The sequence below is a fragment of the Betta splendens genome, chromosome 14 (genome assembly GCF_900634795.4).
Source record: "Betta splendens chromosome 14, fBetSpl5.4, whole genome shotgun sequence".
Lineage (NCBI taxonomy): Eukaryota > Metazoa > Chordata > Actinopteri > Anabantiformes > Osphronemidae > Betta > Betta splendens.
Window position 1 is genome coordinate 2,229,068 of NC_040894.2, and position 15,312 is coordinate 2,244,379.

Here is a 15,312-nt window from a genome sequence, read left to right on the forward strand (position 1 = left end):
TTAAAATATTAATGGAGTGTGATTAGTGTGTGATTGGCCTGGAAAACCTGATCATAAATCTAAATCAAGTGGAATCAGATTATTGTGTATGTCAATAAGACATTTTAATAAAAATATCGATTAGTTAGAGGCAATATTTAATTCCCTGGTTCATTTTTAAGATCATCAACAATCAACACTCTTCAGTGGAAACTTCTAACCTGTGATGATTTTCTTTAAATTATAAAGTAATAAACTGCTTATGAATCAATAATTAAAAAATACTTTAGAATGAAAGCAATAAAGAAGAGAAATATTGGATTTAAGACTCTGAGTGTGTGGTGAAGATTAATGCCTCATCTTAGATTTAAAATCTTCACGCTTTATCGCCTTTCATCTCCTGGGACCTAATTATTACTTATCCTACTAAATACACACACACACACACACACACACACACACACACACACACACAGACACAGACACAGACACACACACACACACACACACACACACACACACACACACACACACACACACACACACACACACACACACACACACACACACACACACAAATTCACCCACACACTGAAGACAAACATCTCTGAGGCTTTCAGCACCAGACAGATGCTCCCAAAGTGATAGACACACAAGGATCTGCAGTATCTGAGCCAGAGACGGCAGAGGTGTCCCGACCGGAGGCCACGAAACCACGTCAGGTACAGGAGGCGCGCGCCGTTAAAAAGTTCAACAGAGGGGACAAAAAATAAAGAAGAAATTTAAAATATACTTGGGTTTCGGTTGCAGCCGCTCCTCATTTTAGAAAAGCCACACTTGCAGTAGAGGAACAGTTTCATGGCGTTAGCAGCTACAGAGGCTTGTCAGGATGCAACAATTAACATTTCCAATTAAAGACGGAAGCGTGTTCCGCATGCGCCTGTTCGTAACACGCATATAAATTAGGCTCGTTTTCTCTCTCTATCATCGAGTAACGTCTCACGCGCACACATGTACGGGTGCGTGCACACACACACACACACACACACACACACACACACACACACACACACACACACACACACACACACACACACACACACACACACACACACACACACACACACACACACACACACACACACACACACACACACACACACACACACACACCATCCTAAGCCAGCAGCACGGGCCAGAAAAAGGATTACGACATCGCTTACTTTGGAGGACCACGGCTGCAAGCAGTTGGCATAGCAACGGACCAGGAAAGCCATTTCCACAGGAGGGAGGGTGCCAGCGAGGGAAGTTTCCCCTCTCGTTCACCAAGATGAAGAAAAAAGAAAAATATGTATCGAGCAAAAGAGGAGGGTGACAGCTGATGCTGATGTCTGCGGTGCAAGACTAAAATTGGTCCAGAACCTGATTTTTCCCAAAAATCAGCAGAGGGAAGATTGACTGACTGTCAGATGCCTCCACAGAATGAGGATTTAAGGGAGATCCATTTATCTGTCCTCTGTAGCACACGCAGCTTCAAACGCTCCTAAACGGCCAACGGCACTGGGAATCTGCAGAATATCCAAAGTCTATCCCAAAAAACACAGCAGCTTGTCAAAGTGGAAGGAGCATGAACATGAAGCCCGTTCAGCGTCCAAGTTCAGAGCATCTAGATGTGTTGCAACTTAATTCTAGACGCTCAAAAGTCATTTTTGTCTCGTTCCACATTCAGTTTGCTGCTTTTAAAAGCGGAGGTCCCTCTTCTACTGGAGAGAAGTGCGGCTCGTCTGTGCATCTGCAGCCCCCTGGGAAGAAGCCTCTTGCTTGGCTTCAACTCATCCAAACAGCGCGCCTCCTAAAAAGCCTGGAACACCGCCTGCAGCCTTCCTCTTCCTCACCCGCGCCAACGCCGACAAACTCCTCTCACTTGCCTCTTCACAACTCTTTCTGCAGAGCGTCAGTGGTGCCCAGCGGTGCCGACACTGATCCCGCACTCGCACCTCCAGTTTGAAGCTCTGCTCCGCGGCTACGGCGCTCACACCGGCATTCCTCCTCCCCCTCCCACCCGCGGGAAGAAGCTACCGTGAATAGGATGCTGCGCTGTGGAGAGCCAGACGCTAATGGGAAACGGAGGACAGAGTTAGAGGGAGGGAGGAGGGAGAAGGGAGGAGAATCCAGCTGAAAAAGAATGACATCACCTGTGCAGCGAGAGGGAGAGAGAGAGAGAGAGAGAGAGAGAGAGGGGGGAATGGGAGGTGGCGTGGATGAAGCGAGAGCTCGCAGTGAAAACTGCATTAGATGGATTGGCTGCTGAGCAGATGTGGATGAGGGAAAGAGAGAGAGAAAAGGAACAGGGTGAGTGGAAAAGTGAAAGACAGACAGGAAAAGAGGGAGCATCTCTATTGATCTAGTGGAAACACAAAGCGGGTGGATGGAAAGCGGATGGAGGCAACCCCCTCGCCTTCTTTAACAAGCTGCAAAAAGGGGGGGGGCATAAATCACAGAGCCCCTATCAGATTAAAAACAGACGCCTGGGTGGTTGGTGAATGTGAACATACAACACAAAAGCACCAGCACAGACAGGCTTCCCCCTTTTTCAACCACGTCTGGTCAGTGTGACGTAAAGACAGAACATTCAAATCACAGATAAACCACATTATAAATTAAGTGACAAAAATGATTCAGCTCTCAAATATTACACAACTTCATGCTGTCTGATACGGAAACCCTCCCCAGCTAATTTAATTTCAATATGCAAACATATCCCTAAGCTTTTATTTGCATTCTTCATCATAGGCCTGAACTGTTTCATTTAATTACACATATGTTGAAGGATTTGGTTTGATGAGAAGGTTTGATGCACATGAGTGAGTCTCAGAATAATTAAAGACCCAATACAAACAAGTGCTTCATTTTATTCGCGCAGCATTTGTTCTTCCCAGCATCCTCCACTCCTCTCTGCCCCTGCATCCCTCAGCCTGCGTGCTGTAGGGTTTGTGATGTGCAGACAAAGATGAGAGAGGGGAGGGACCAGTTGAAAGCAGAGACAATGGAAGCCGCCTGCTTGTTTGAACGGCCGATCCTCCTCCAGCAGAGGAGAGATGCCGGCTCCTGTTACCAGACGCTTCAGAGGCGAGGGGGGGCTTTCTCGCCTCCCTGTCGCTCCAGCTTAGACTCCCCGACATCTGCAATCTGTCTGTATCTTCTTCCACCCTCTCTGTGCCCATTCCCCTCCTCTGCCTGATGCTCTGAACCAGGATCTCTCCCCTGAATTTCCTCTCCTCAGTGTGTGCGTGTGAGAAACGATACCCACCTCCCGACTAGGAATGACATCATCTTTTAGAGCTACAGCCAATCAGGTGCGAGCACATGGAGCCCTGCCCTCAGAGGAGCGATATGTACACAGCAGTGACAGCGGACAGACGTGCAGACACACAGACGGACGTGCAGCGTGTCCGTGTTCTAGCTGCAGCCCGCTCTCCTTTTGCATACGTTTGCGCAGCACTACATCATCCCTTGCCCTGCTGTCAAAGCTGCAGCTCTAACGAACCCAAATACACACGGACGCTGTAACAAAGCCTGACTACGAGAAAAGCCTCGCTTTCATAAATTTGGGCCTTTAGTTGAAAGAAAAGTTCTCCAAACATCGCTGACGGAGGTCTTGCCTGCTTTAATGGACCCACTTCTTCACACTGGACATGAACTCGTTTCTTCCTAAAGCTCTGCTAATGGTTGCACAGGGAAACAAATTAACAGTCCTTATTATGTTAAACACATATGAAATGTGTATTTAAAGCCAACATGAGATTTGTTATTACACCTTAAACATCTTCTATCCAAAGCATTTTAACATTCTCAGCTAAAACTCCTCTTTTATGCTTTTCCAATAAAAGTTACATTTTGTACTGAAAAGCCTGTAATTTTACAAGATACCCACCTAATGAGATCATTTTGCAAGGTGAAGCCTTTAATGTCTTCACAGACTCTTATCCTGAGAGCATCTCATGCAAAAAGCCTTTTATGAGGAGGAGGAAGAGTCGCGTCCAGTCTTTTAAAGCAGACGTTCGACCACTGAAGATTAAGAATCTTCAAGTTGCTGAATCAATTACAAACCAAAATGTTCTAATATTAGTGAATTCTGAGGCTTCTGTTTATAAATATGTGATGAAGCCTTGAGACAAATGTCCGCTGCAGGCTGTTCACGGTTCTGATGTGGGAGTGTGCAACAGGGAAAAACCTCCAGAAGCATGAGATTTAGAAACACGCACCTAAACAATGCAAACATGTGCAGCAGCGGCGGAGAATGAAATCCAAATATTTTAATCACAAGGCGTGACTAAGGACACGGCTGCTGTGGCTCCACCCTTGGGTCGAGAACAAAGCGAGGAACATGATAAACAAAGCTGCTGCCAAGACCAACAGAGTTCAAGTATGTCATGACACCTGATGCAGCGATCTGGAGCGTCAGACAAAGAGCCGCAGATAAAAAGAGGCTGAAGAAGGAAGAGGATGGAGCCAGAACGTCAGTAACGCGCCCACGCGCACGGCGCTGCGTGAGGTTCAATCTAAAGCCCATTTGAGACGGGGATTAAGGACAATTTAACAGTAAAGAGTTGAGCTTTTACATATAATGTAAAGAGAGTCACAGTAATTTGCACCTTAATGTGGTTTTAAAACCGCCTCATCTTCGCCTCACAGTTTCGTTTACTGTAACTAAGGTCCATCTGCAAAGCACAGCAGGAGTCAGACAGGAAACGCTTCCTGCAGCCGCCTGCGACTGAGCGCAGGGTGACTTCAGGTGAAATGTGACAAAGGCAAATCAATCTGGCACAAAAGACGCAGATACAACGACCAAACACACAGACAGGAGCATTTTGAGAGTTTTGGAAAGTGTGACACATTGTGACTGGGCTCCAAGCGGCAGGAAACGCGAGCCGCTGATCACCAGGCGGCGTGAGGTCACATCCTGACGCCGCTTCTTTGACTGCATCAGTCTGAGAGCGAATCACTTCTGCCCGGATAATTACATGAAGCCCAGTTATTAATCCATATTTTACTGTAGGCCTCAGCAAATATGGAGCCATTTCCATAAATACTGAATTACACTCAAACAAAAATAACAGAATATTCTCACACCTGGTTGTGAGATATAAATCAAATATGCAGCCGAATTCAGATGCAGGAATTCAGTGGTTGTAAAATGTGATAGTGCTGACGGCATCTGATCGTGTTTGTGTGTGAGTGAAGACAGGAATTCCTGCCATTTAAACCAACCCTTCCCTTTCCGACGGATTTCCACAGAGAGAGACAGAAAGAGAGTTTCAAGGCCGAAGGGAAGTGAAAAATCATCCAAGCTGCTGAAGATTATCTTTGCTTTGACCTTCAACTGTAGCTGTGCTTTAAATGTACGCTGTGAAATGTGACCATGTGAAAAAAAGGTGACACACAACGAACAAAGAGAGAGAGGACACATAATGTGACGTTTTCCCCAACTCCTCTGGAGGATGCAGCCATTAGGGTAAATGTGCAAATGAGCAGGTGAGGAGAGCAGCGGGATCACAAGGTACGAGAGGAGGAGTCAAGACGCAGGTTGACACAGATGCAACATTCATCTGATTAAGATGCTCCGTTACAGAAACGTGTTTGGCCGAGGCCCAACAAGGGGCCAAGAGACTGAACGCGGAGGAAAACATCAGTGAGGAACGACAAGAGGCGGAGCAGAGAGGAGGAGCAGGGAGGAGGAGCAGAGGAGCAGAGAGGAGGAGCAGAGAGGAGGAGCAGTGGAGCAGAGAGGAGGAGCAGAGGAGCAGAGAGGAGAAGCATAGAGGAGGAGCAGAGGAGGAGCAGAGAGGAGGAGCAGAGGAGGAGCAGAGGAGGAGCAGTGGAGCAGAGAGGAGGAGCAGAGAGGAGGAGCAGAGAGGAGGAGCAGTGGAGCAGAGAGGAGGAGCAGAGAGGAGGAGCAGTGGAGCAGAGAGGAGGAGCAGAGGAGGAGCAGAGAGGAGGAGCAGAGGAGGAGCAGAGAGGAGGAGCAGAGAGGAGGAGCAGTGGAGCAGAGAGGAGGAGCAGAGAGGAGGAGCAGAGGAGGAGCAGAGAGGAGGAGCAGAGAGGAGGAGCAGAGAGGAGGAGCAGAGGAGGAGCACAGAGGAGGAGCAGAGAGGAGGAGCAGAGGAGCAGAGAGGAGAAGCATAGAGGAGGAGCAGAGGAGCAGAGGAGGAGCAGAGAGGAGGAGCAGTGGAGCAGAGAGGAGGGGCAGAGTGGAGGAGCAGAGGAGAAGCATAGAGGAGGAGCAGAGAGGAGGAGCAGTGGAGCAGAGAGGAGGAGCAGAGAGGAGGAGCAGAGAAGAAGAGCATAGAGGAGGAGCAGAGAGGAGGAGCAGAGGAGCAGAGAGGAGGAGCATAGAGGAGGAGCAGAGAGGAGGAGCAGAGGAGCAGAGAGGAGGAGCAGAGAAGAAGAGCATAGAGGAGGAGCAGAGAGGCGGAGCAGTGGAGGAGGAGCAGAGGAGCAGAGAGGAGGAGCAGTGGAGCAAAGAGGAGGAGGAGAGAAGAGGAGCAGAGAGGAGGAGCAGTGGAGCAGAGAGGAGGAGCAGAGGAGGAGCAGAGGAGGAGCAGTGGAGCAGAGAGGAGGAGCAGAGGAGGAGCAGTGGAGCAGAGAGGAGGAGCAGAGAGGAGGAGCAGAGAGGAGGCAGCTCAACGAGGTTGTGTTCCCCTTCCTCCGCTGATGTAATCCCTAAAATTAGTCCCAGCAGCCGCAGACGGAGCCCCAGCGGCTTCACGCTGCGCTGCTCACACCAGGACCAAGAAGATGCTTAAGAATGAACGTTTGAGGCTTTAACTGCTACGTTACAGTTAGTTAAATACCTGAGAACCATCGGCCACGTGTTTGAACCGGCAGCTTCCATACGTTAAAGCCAACCCTGGTCTCCTGCTCCGTGTCTGGACCGTGACTGCAGCGCGTCCACAGCGACAGCTCTCTGCTTTTGTTGTTGGGCCTGTTTGAAGGTGCCCCAGTATTTTGGGCACGAGTCACAATTTGAGGACGTAAACGAGCTGAAAGGAGAGGCCGGCAGCCGCGCGTGAGCTTGCGACCGGCCTTTGTTTTGCTGTCGGTGGCAGTTTGAGGCCTCACTCATGCCGTGTTCGCACCTTTTAGCATCGGACACATGCAGATGACAAACTGAGGTGAGAAACGAGCTCCAGACGGATCCAGCTGCAAAAGGCACTTTGTGTCAGAGCTGAAAACTGTCTTGACCCCTGCTGACGCTGGCTCTGATACGACACAGGAAGGACGGCCTCATCATTTGCCCTCTGACCTTTCCACAACCTTCACCTTTCTGCCCCTTCGCCTCATTCTTTCATTGCCCTCATACACGTTTATGATCTGCCAGTCTTCATTTGGCCTCATCTCCATCCAAACGTCACGTTCCCCTTTGATGCATCTGCACGGTAGGTTTCTCTAACTTGGACATTTTTTTTTTTATCAGCTGCATCTTTACATTAGATATAAAAACAGCAGTGACAACAATGAGTAATACGAATAATGGAAAATCCACCCACAAGCTGGTAATTGTAAATATGATGGACGAACAAGGTTTTCACCTCCTCAACAGCAAAAATAAATGAACTTCATATATCTGGAGAGATTAATAAGCTGCGGATCAATACTGTGATCCACTTTAGAGGCAACGGTACAGTATCATCCTGCTCTATTGTCTCATGGCTGCAATTTCCTAGTGAGGAATCTGTTGTAATTATGCAGCTTGTTCATGTCTCCTGTGACAAAGTGGTTTTAATATTAATGTCAACAAGTCTATTGATCAGTCACTTGATATCTTTGGGCATTCACAACATTATATGTAAGGGATATTATAATACTCGTTATTTGCTCTCGGCTGTGCAACCCTCACATCTGCAGTGCTCTGGATCCAGTAACGTACACTTCCTGCCTCTCCCTGGGGCCCTGCTTGGTGCAGCAGTGGCAGCACTGCCTGCAGGACCCTGGGGCTTTCCTGGCCCCACCTGCATCCTGATAGAATGAGACCAGGTGACTCTGGAACGGACTCAATGCATGAGAGCAAGCAGCAAAAAGGCCAAAACCATAACAACAAACAGTAAGAGTGGAAGGTCTGTGTGCATCTCAACGTACAGGCTTCACTAAAGGGTAATAAAAAGCCAGACACAGTCAAACGCTAGGAAAGGTTTCTAAAACCTACACGAACTTGCACTGATGCCAATGAAAACGGACCCGGGCGTGTTACGGGAACGTTAACAGCTTCATCAGCACACGAGGCCAAGCAAAACTCCATAAAACCCAGCGACACCACTGAACTCATTCTAACACAATCAACGCAGGAAATGGACTTTTTCATCAAGGAAACCGGCGAGCGGTGCCCACAGACGTCCCAGACAAGTTCACCGTCTGCCCCGACGCGCCTCCAGCAAGTCCTTCTCATGACCTTCAAACCCGCCAGCACGCTTCACACCAGGCTGTGACGAAGCACAGGTGTGAGTCACGGCTACATGTTTGATTTGCATGATGGACGTAACCATACAATTATTATTGAGAGCATTGCTGATAACACAATTATTGAGATTTGTTCCTAAAACACATACGCTGACTACACTGTAGTACGTGTGTAAGGCATCATTCATTCACGTGGCACCTCCTCAGACGTGATTTCCTACTTCCGGTGAGTCTACTGATCAGTGCTGAGAAAGCAACCTTGTTGTTGCAGGTTTGCATAACTAGCTCACGTTACGGAGAGAAAGTTTGTGTTCAGAAGAAAACATGAAAAGTCAATAGTGAAGCAGACGTCTGACGTTTTGCCTCCTGACACAGGAAGCGAGCTCAACCACAGACGCAGCTGAAGACACGGCGCTTCCTGTGTGTACAGCCGCTCAAGTGCCTGCGAGCAGCGGGAGGACGCCACTTCACGCTCTGCACCGTCCAAACACATTCAACACAAGTCCAGTTGCTCTTTGCACAGACGAGGACTGAAATAGCATCACAATCTGTTGCATGGCTGTTCACTTCTAGTGCTGCAGCAGCTGAACCATTCTGTGCAGAGGACTGAGCCCGCATCATGTTAAATTGATGATGCTGGGGTTCTGTGGAGCCGCCTGACAGTAAAAGCCCTTCGAGCAGGTTTCGCCTGCAAGGCGAATGAGGTGATGGGTTCATCTGTCTAAGTGTGCAGTGAGAGGACGGCAGTAAACCATGGAGGCGTCTCACGTCCTAATGAAGAGCACGCGCTGCGCTTCTGTGTAATATGCAAACACCAGCGCACGCGAGTCATTAGTGAATCCCAGTGGTGTTTCAGCTGCGAGCTTCTCCCTCTGTCACACGAGAGGAGTCAGGTTTCTGGATCCACGGGACTCAATCGCAACTAGAGCCATCGAAGGGAAGAAAAAACAAACAAAATAATACATTCTTGTCTTTGCACATCACATCTTGGATTCCTCTCATTCCTCTCAAGCTCGGGAACTTCATTCACTCTGCAGTCAGCTATAAAAGGCGCGTGAGAGACACCAGGCACCAGCGATAATGGATTCTTGATGTTATTAGGGATCGATAAGACCTAAACAGCATCCTCTGATCCACTGTTCTGAGCTCATGTGTGCCTTTATAGTCAGTGCATCACAAACACACAGCCTCCTTTTATAGGGATTATTATTTGATGCATTATTATTAATTAGATACCTCATCAATGAACAATTAGGCCTCTGAGAAAAAGCAAAGGCAGGAACCGAGCAGTGGATCAGACATCAGACCTGCTTTATCAGGTTGTCAAGACGTGACCTAAGCTTAAACGCCTCTCTGTCCATATGTTAAGCCATCAGTTGTTGTTCCCAGCATGCATCTGCCCCCCGTCTACCTGCCACCCACAGTGACAGCAGACAGCAGTGCATGTGAGGCAGACTCAGTGTGACCTGCTTTTCTCAACACTGCCTGTTTCTAAACAGCACCTGTTGAACCAGGACTGACTCAGACGCTTCAACAGCAAAAGCAGAAACCCCAGAACCATGTTGGGAAACAGAGTGAAACCATTTCTATCTGGTTGTTGAGGAGACATAAAGAGAAGCACCTAATGACAGCATCAGTCTGCTGAGAGTGAAGAGATTCTGATCTGTATTGTTATTAAAGAAAACTGGGACCATCACATTTTAATTCTCTCTCCTTTCAGGACAGTCACATGTTCCCCCACATCTTTTACATAATAAATGCAGCCACGGAGCAGAACACAGCGGTTTCTACGATGCTGGAGGCTCCAAATGTAATTTTCAAAAGTGGAACAATCACCTAGTCTGTACAGAGGCAGGCGGGGTCAGCGGAGGAGCCCTTTAAGCCTCCATAAAGCCCGTAGTTACACCCCAGGGAGCTGTGTGTGTGTGTGTGGGTCTGTCTGTCTTCTGGCGATTAGTCAAAACTGTAACTGACACATCTGTGGCCCAGTGATCCGATCAGAGGGAGGGAAACTCTGAGGACACGCATGCACAGCCACCACTTTTCATTAAACACAGACTTTGTTACGTAATCAGACAATCCTGCGGCTCTAACGAGGCTCCTTCTTGCTTTACGTTAACCTTACGGCTTCCAGCTTTAGCCTCTGGCTACGCTAGCGCGCTGCTCCTACCGTGTTGTAGCTGTTGGACTCCTGCCCATCTGTGATGAGTTCCCGCTCTCCTCTGGGGTTGACCCTCCTGAAGCGCCGTCTGGACCTGCGCTGGGTTCCCTCTCTCTGCAGGAAGCTGTCGTCTCCCTCGCTGCCGTTCTCCACCTGCAATGTACAGTCAACACCCGGCTCAGAACACAGGCTTTTACGGGATTCGCACCCAGAACCCTCAGGTGTGAGGGAACAGCTGGACTGTTCCTCTGAGACCTGAGGACAAGGCTCAGAGCAGCTGCGTCTGAGCAGGTCAGACTTTTGGGTCTTCGGAACCAAGTTCAGATCAATAAATCCTGGGTTCTGTGCTGCATTGTCTGGTTTCTGGTCTTTATAATCCGCATCTCGGTTCTTGAGACGTGTTTCATTTTGATCGGCGGCGCCGTCGTCCTTTGTGTCCCCGTCCGGCTTCGCGGGTTCTGCCTCGTGCTCTGGAGGTTCTGGGATCGGACCCTGCTCCTCTGCTGGCTCCTGGCTGAACATCCAGCTCTTCCAGAGCGCAGAGAGCCGGTGCCAGCGGAGCACACTCATCCGGACGCGGGGTCGGGACCACAACAATGCATAAAAGCAGGAAATACCTCAAGGAGAGACGGGCAAACAGCAGCAGTAACACTTCTATACAGAAGAGATTAGAGAAGCTGCGTTCAAAATCTAAAAAGATCCGAAAAGGTCAGAGATCAGCCAGCGTTACATCCTTCGGGGCAAGAATCCAGTGTAAAAAGGACTAAAAGGTAGGTAAAAAAAGGAAACGGTCTTGAAGAGAAGCATGATTTCCTGCATTGGTCCACGGTTTGGTGCCAGTCGTCCTCCTTTACGGCCCAGAAGGTTCTGAACTGGGTTCAGCTGCTCAACACGTTGCATACTCTCGGTCTTACTCACATGCGTTCTGGCTCGGCCGCCGCTGCCGCTCAGAGTACACACTGAGCCCACAGTTTCCTCCAGGAAGCCGGAAATGCACAAATATCCTCGTCAGGCAGAAAAACAGCGCAGCACACAGATTCCAGCCGCACAAGTCGTTCCCACCGGCTCTGGTGCCGCTGCGTTGTCACAGGAGGGGCGGGTTCCCTCAGTTGAATAGTGCTAGTAAAGCCGTACAGCTTTTATGAGTTCGATTAAAGGCTTTATGTTGGATATTTCAGCTCTTCCTCTGCTATATTTAACATGTTAGCGTTGTAAAAGCCGTCTCCCATCTGCATCCAAAGACTGAAACGCTTGTATCTGAGTCCGTGTGTCTGCTGCTATTACAGTGTATCATGTCCAAACTATTTGAATCATGTGCTCGGTCTCATGCATAAGTGGTTGCAGTCAGCTGCTGAGGCAAAGAGCCTCATCCAGAACACTGGCTGGTCCGTTTAGTGGGCATGTGTCTGTTTACCACGTCTGACTTTTCAGACGCCCTTCGCTGACTGGTCCGAGGAGCCCGAGAGGACTGGGCTCCTAGGCCGCTGCCTCCTGGTCCATGGACCGTGGATCTGGATCGTTTCATTTGGTTGTGAAGCTCCTCTACATCTGTTCCACCCCCCCACTTTGGTTATATAATATTCTCAGGTCCAGCAAAATTTTGCACATCAGGTGCCATTTATAATAAGTGATAGGATAAAAAGATAGAATACAAAGATTTTCCTATTTGATGTTTGTAAGGGATCATTGTGTTCTTCCCCCAAAGACCTTACAGTTCATCAGTCATGTGTTTCCACCGGCTCTAATATACAGAACCAGGACTGGCCTCTAACTGATAAAAACAGATACAACCACTGCTTTTATGTGGATTTTATGTCACAATCTAAGATCTAAACAGATTATATTTGAAGCTACCACCAGCAAACTAATAATAAATAAATTTCTTTATCATTAATGTTTAACACAGACAACACAATTCAAGTCAGCGAAAGGCTCAATTTAAAATTCTCCAAGTGAACATCACATCATTAAAATGAACCGTACGCGTGAACACGACCCTGAAGGTTTTCTGACTGAGCCGAGGTGGGAGTTGAAGTGGACAGACAACGACCCGTGTGAGGGAGCTCTGTGTGAATACGCAGAACGCTGGGTAGTTTCAGTGCGACAGGCTCAAAACTACCAAGGACAGACATAGTTCAGCCATAAAGCACCACATACACATTGAAGGTGGCCGGTGTCGTATCGATGTGTCCATTTTTACAGCAGAATGTCATCTCTGGCTCTAATGAGGCCCAGGAGGCACGCTGAAGGCCTGAAGTGATACACAGAGACTCTTGGGGGAAGGTTAGAAGCGTGATGAACCTTCATGTCTGTCCCGTGGCTCTACAGAATAACCCTTCTGTCCGGGTCTTTGAGCCTCTGGCAGCTCGACTGGGTTGAGCCAACGTCGAACCCGTGACCGCCGCCTCCGACAGACAGCTCAGACAACGCTCACGTTTCCTGCTTCCTCTCAGACTTAAATACACGCTGGTCGACTCATCTGCTAGTTTACATTGCTCTCGCTGTGCTTGTGTGACTGCCACCAGTGCGTCTGTGTCAGTGTGTGAATGCCCCGCGTCCGTCAGTCTCCAGTCCTGACGACAGCCACAGATCAGCCTCGCGCCACTGCTCCCATGGCTCCAATTAAATGATTGGCTGCAATGCAGTCACTTCACCACAGTCCAGGAGCGCATGCACATGGTCTGTGTGTAACTGTGTCCAGAAACATGGTCATGTGTCGTAGCACCACTATATTAGAACTCTTTCTTATTGAGAATTTCCTGGTCTGATTCAAGGTCGTGAATTTTGTGTATTTGAAAAAAGTGTCCTCCAACTAGAAAAAGAGCGGAGGAGATAAAACAGACGCATCAGGACTGAGTGAGTAACAGTAAATTATAAAGAACATGGAGACTCTGCTCCATTATCGCTCTAATTTATCAGGCCGTCACAGTTCTTTAGGCACAGCAGTTATGTAACGCACAAAAGGTCCTTTAGTTCCTGTTCAGTTCACCATTTGCTTAAAAAGAGCCACGGCTGATAAGACAAAAGACTGAGAGCGGGTGCAAATGGCTGCTCAGACTGTTCCTACAGCTGATGGCTGTTAGAATGTCCACACCCTCCCTGCAGTTCACCAAAGCCGACAAAGAATGGGGTCCGGCCCAAAACTGTCCTGCTCCTGCATTTTTCTGAAAGAAGTGTTTTGGACTAGATTTTACCAAACATTTGACTCTTATGTAACTTCAGAGTGAGACAGCTGTTTGCGATACTCTTTAGTAATTACAGAATTTCAACAATAAACGAACCCAACGTGGACTTTTGCACATTACTGCCTCAGCTCCAAGTGAACGAGTGATGGCGTGTATGTGAGGATCACATCACTGCACTGTTTCTCATAAAGCAGAAGTGTTTGTGCAGCTCTCTCCAACCTCCTGGGAGCGGTCAACTTCATTTTCTGTGTTTCTGGGCTGCAGTGACACTGTTAGTTTATACACAGGCCTGACAGATGCCTTGCTTTCACACAACAAGTAATTTTCAGCATTCTGAGTTTGGATTTGAGCCTTCACAATACAATTAAAAAGGAACAGAACACAATTAAACACAGGAATAAAAGGATAGAAATTGGAGGTGGGAGGAGGACGGAGTCACTACGCACCACAATCATTTCTGACGGCTCCAAAGTGATGCATTCACAGCCTCGTCTGCCTCCCAGCTGCTTGCCGAAACTGCAGAGAGAAGGCGCACACACAGAATGGCAGTTAAAAACCCAGAGAGACAGTGAAGTGGATGCGCGTTACATGTAATGTTAAACACCAGCAGAGCAGATGTTAGAGCAGTGCAGCAGGTTGTGGTGAACGCGGAACCGCTGCGAGAGGGAACAAGATTGGAGATCAATACGGCTGCTGGCCGACACCTCGGCGTAACTGGTACCAGCCAACAGAGCCCGGAGACTCAGCATCACTTTGCTCCGCAGCAGCTTGTTGGCGTTGACATCTATTACAAAACGAAAATCAACAAAATGAGTGATTTTGGGCATTTAGACCAAGTAACGTGAGCACAGCGAGCGTCCTTGTGTTCAGGCTCGCAGCTCCAGCCGCAGTCTGTTGGCTGCTGTGTGCTCTGATAAGCAGCTGACGCGGGGCCGCGTGGCGACGCCTGCGCCGCCCTCCTCACATGGGAATCCTGTGGGACATTGTCCTTTAGTCTGGGAATGTCTTCAGCGACACCCAGTCGCAGGCGGCTTCCGTGTGACAAAGGCGCGTTCAGGGACGTGACCTGGGCTCCGTTATTCAACAACCTGAAGGCGTTTCATCGGTGGGAGATTTCCCATGAACGCGTGCGTGCGTCTGGAGCTGCCGCGTCGGAGCAGCTCCATCGCGTTGTGCGGTGATCCGTGACAACAGCCTGTGCTGTGAACGCGTCTCGCTCCGTCTCGCAAACTAAAAGTGCTGACTCGGCTTCCTTTAGGGACCTGAGGAGTGGCTGGCTTTAATTCTGGAAGCGTGCAGACGTCTCCTCTGATTATGTTCTCACACTCTCCACTGCTTCCTCCTCTGTTTGTTGCCTTCAGGTGCCTCCATCCCCATGAATGTGAACATGTCCTTCCCTTTAACGCGTTTCCTCGTCCCCGTTGCTTTGGGTCATTCACTCATACCTTCTTTCCAGGCTTCCTGTCCAATATCCTGCAGACGTTACTTTCTCCCTTTTGCTTTTGTGCATTCTCCTATTTTATCTTTCTC

At 48.7% G+C, this 15,312-nt stretch overlaps 1 protein-coding gene across 13 annotated transcripts in view; it reads right to left on the reverse strand.

Moving 5' to 3' along the window:
• Window positions 1–15,312, reverse strand: part of rapgef6 (Rap guanine nucleotide exchange factor (GEF) 6) — a 74,522-nt gene that overhangs the window by 37,364 nt on the left and 21,846 nt on the right. For 6 of the 13 annotated variants that reach the window (XM_029174301.2, XM_029174299.2, XM_029174300.2 and 3 more), the window contains 2 exons: window positions 14,229–14,298; window positions 10,607–10,750 (listed from right to left, as the gene is read on the reverse strand). In XM_029174301.2, the coding sequence (XP_029030134.1) occupies window positions 10,607–10,750; window positions 14,229–14,298 (214 nt within the window). Of the gene's footprint in view, window positions 1–1,202; window positions 2,159–10,606; window positions 12,331–14,228; window positions 14,299–15,312 lie in introns of those variants that run through there. The other 7 variants (XM_029174292.3, XM_029174291.3, XM_029174295.3 and 4 more) reach the window with 6 other exon arrangements.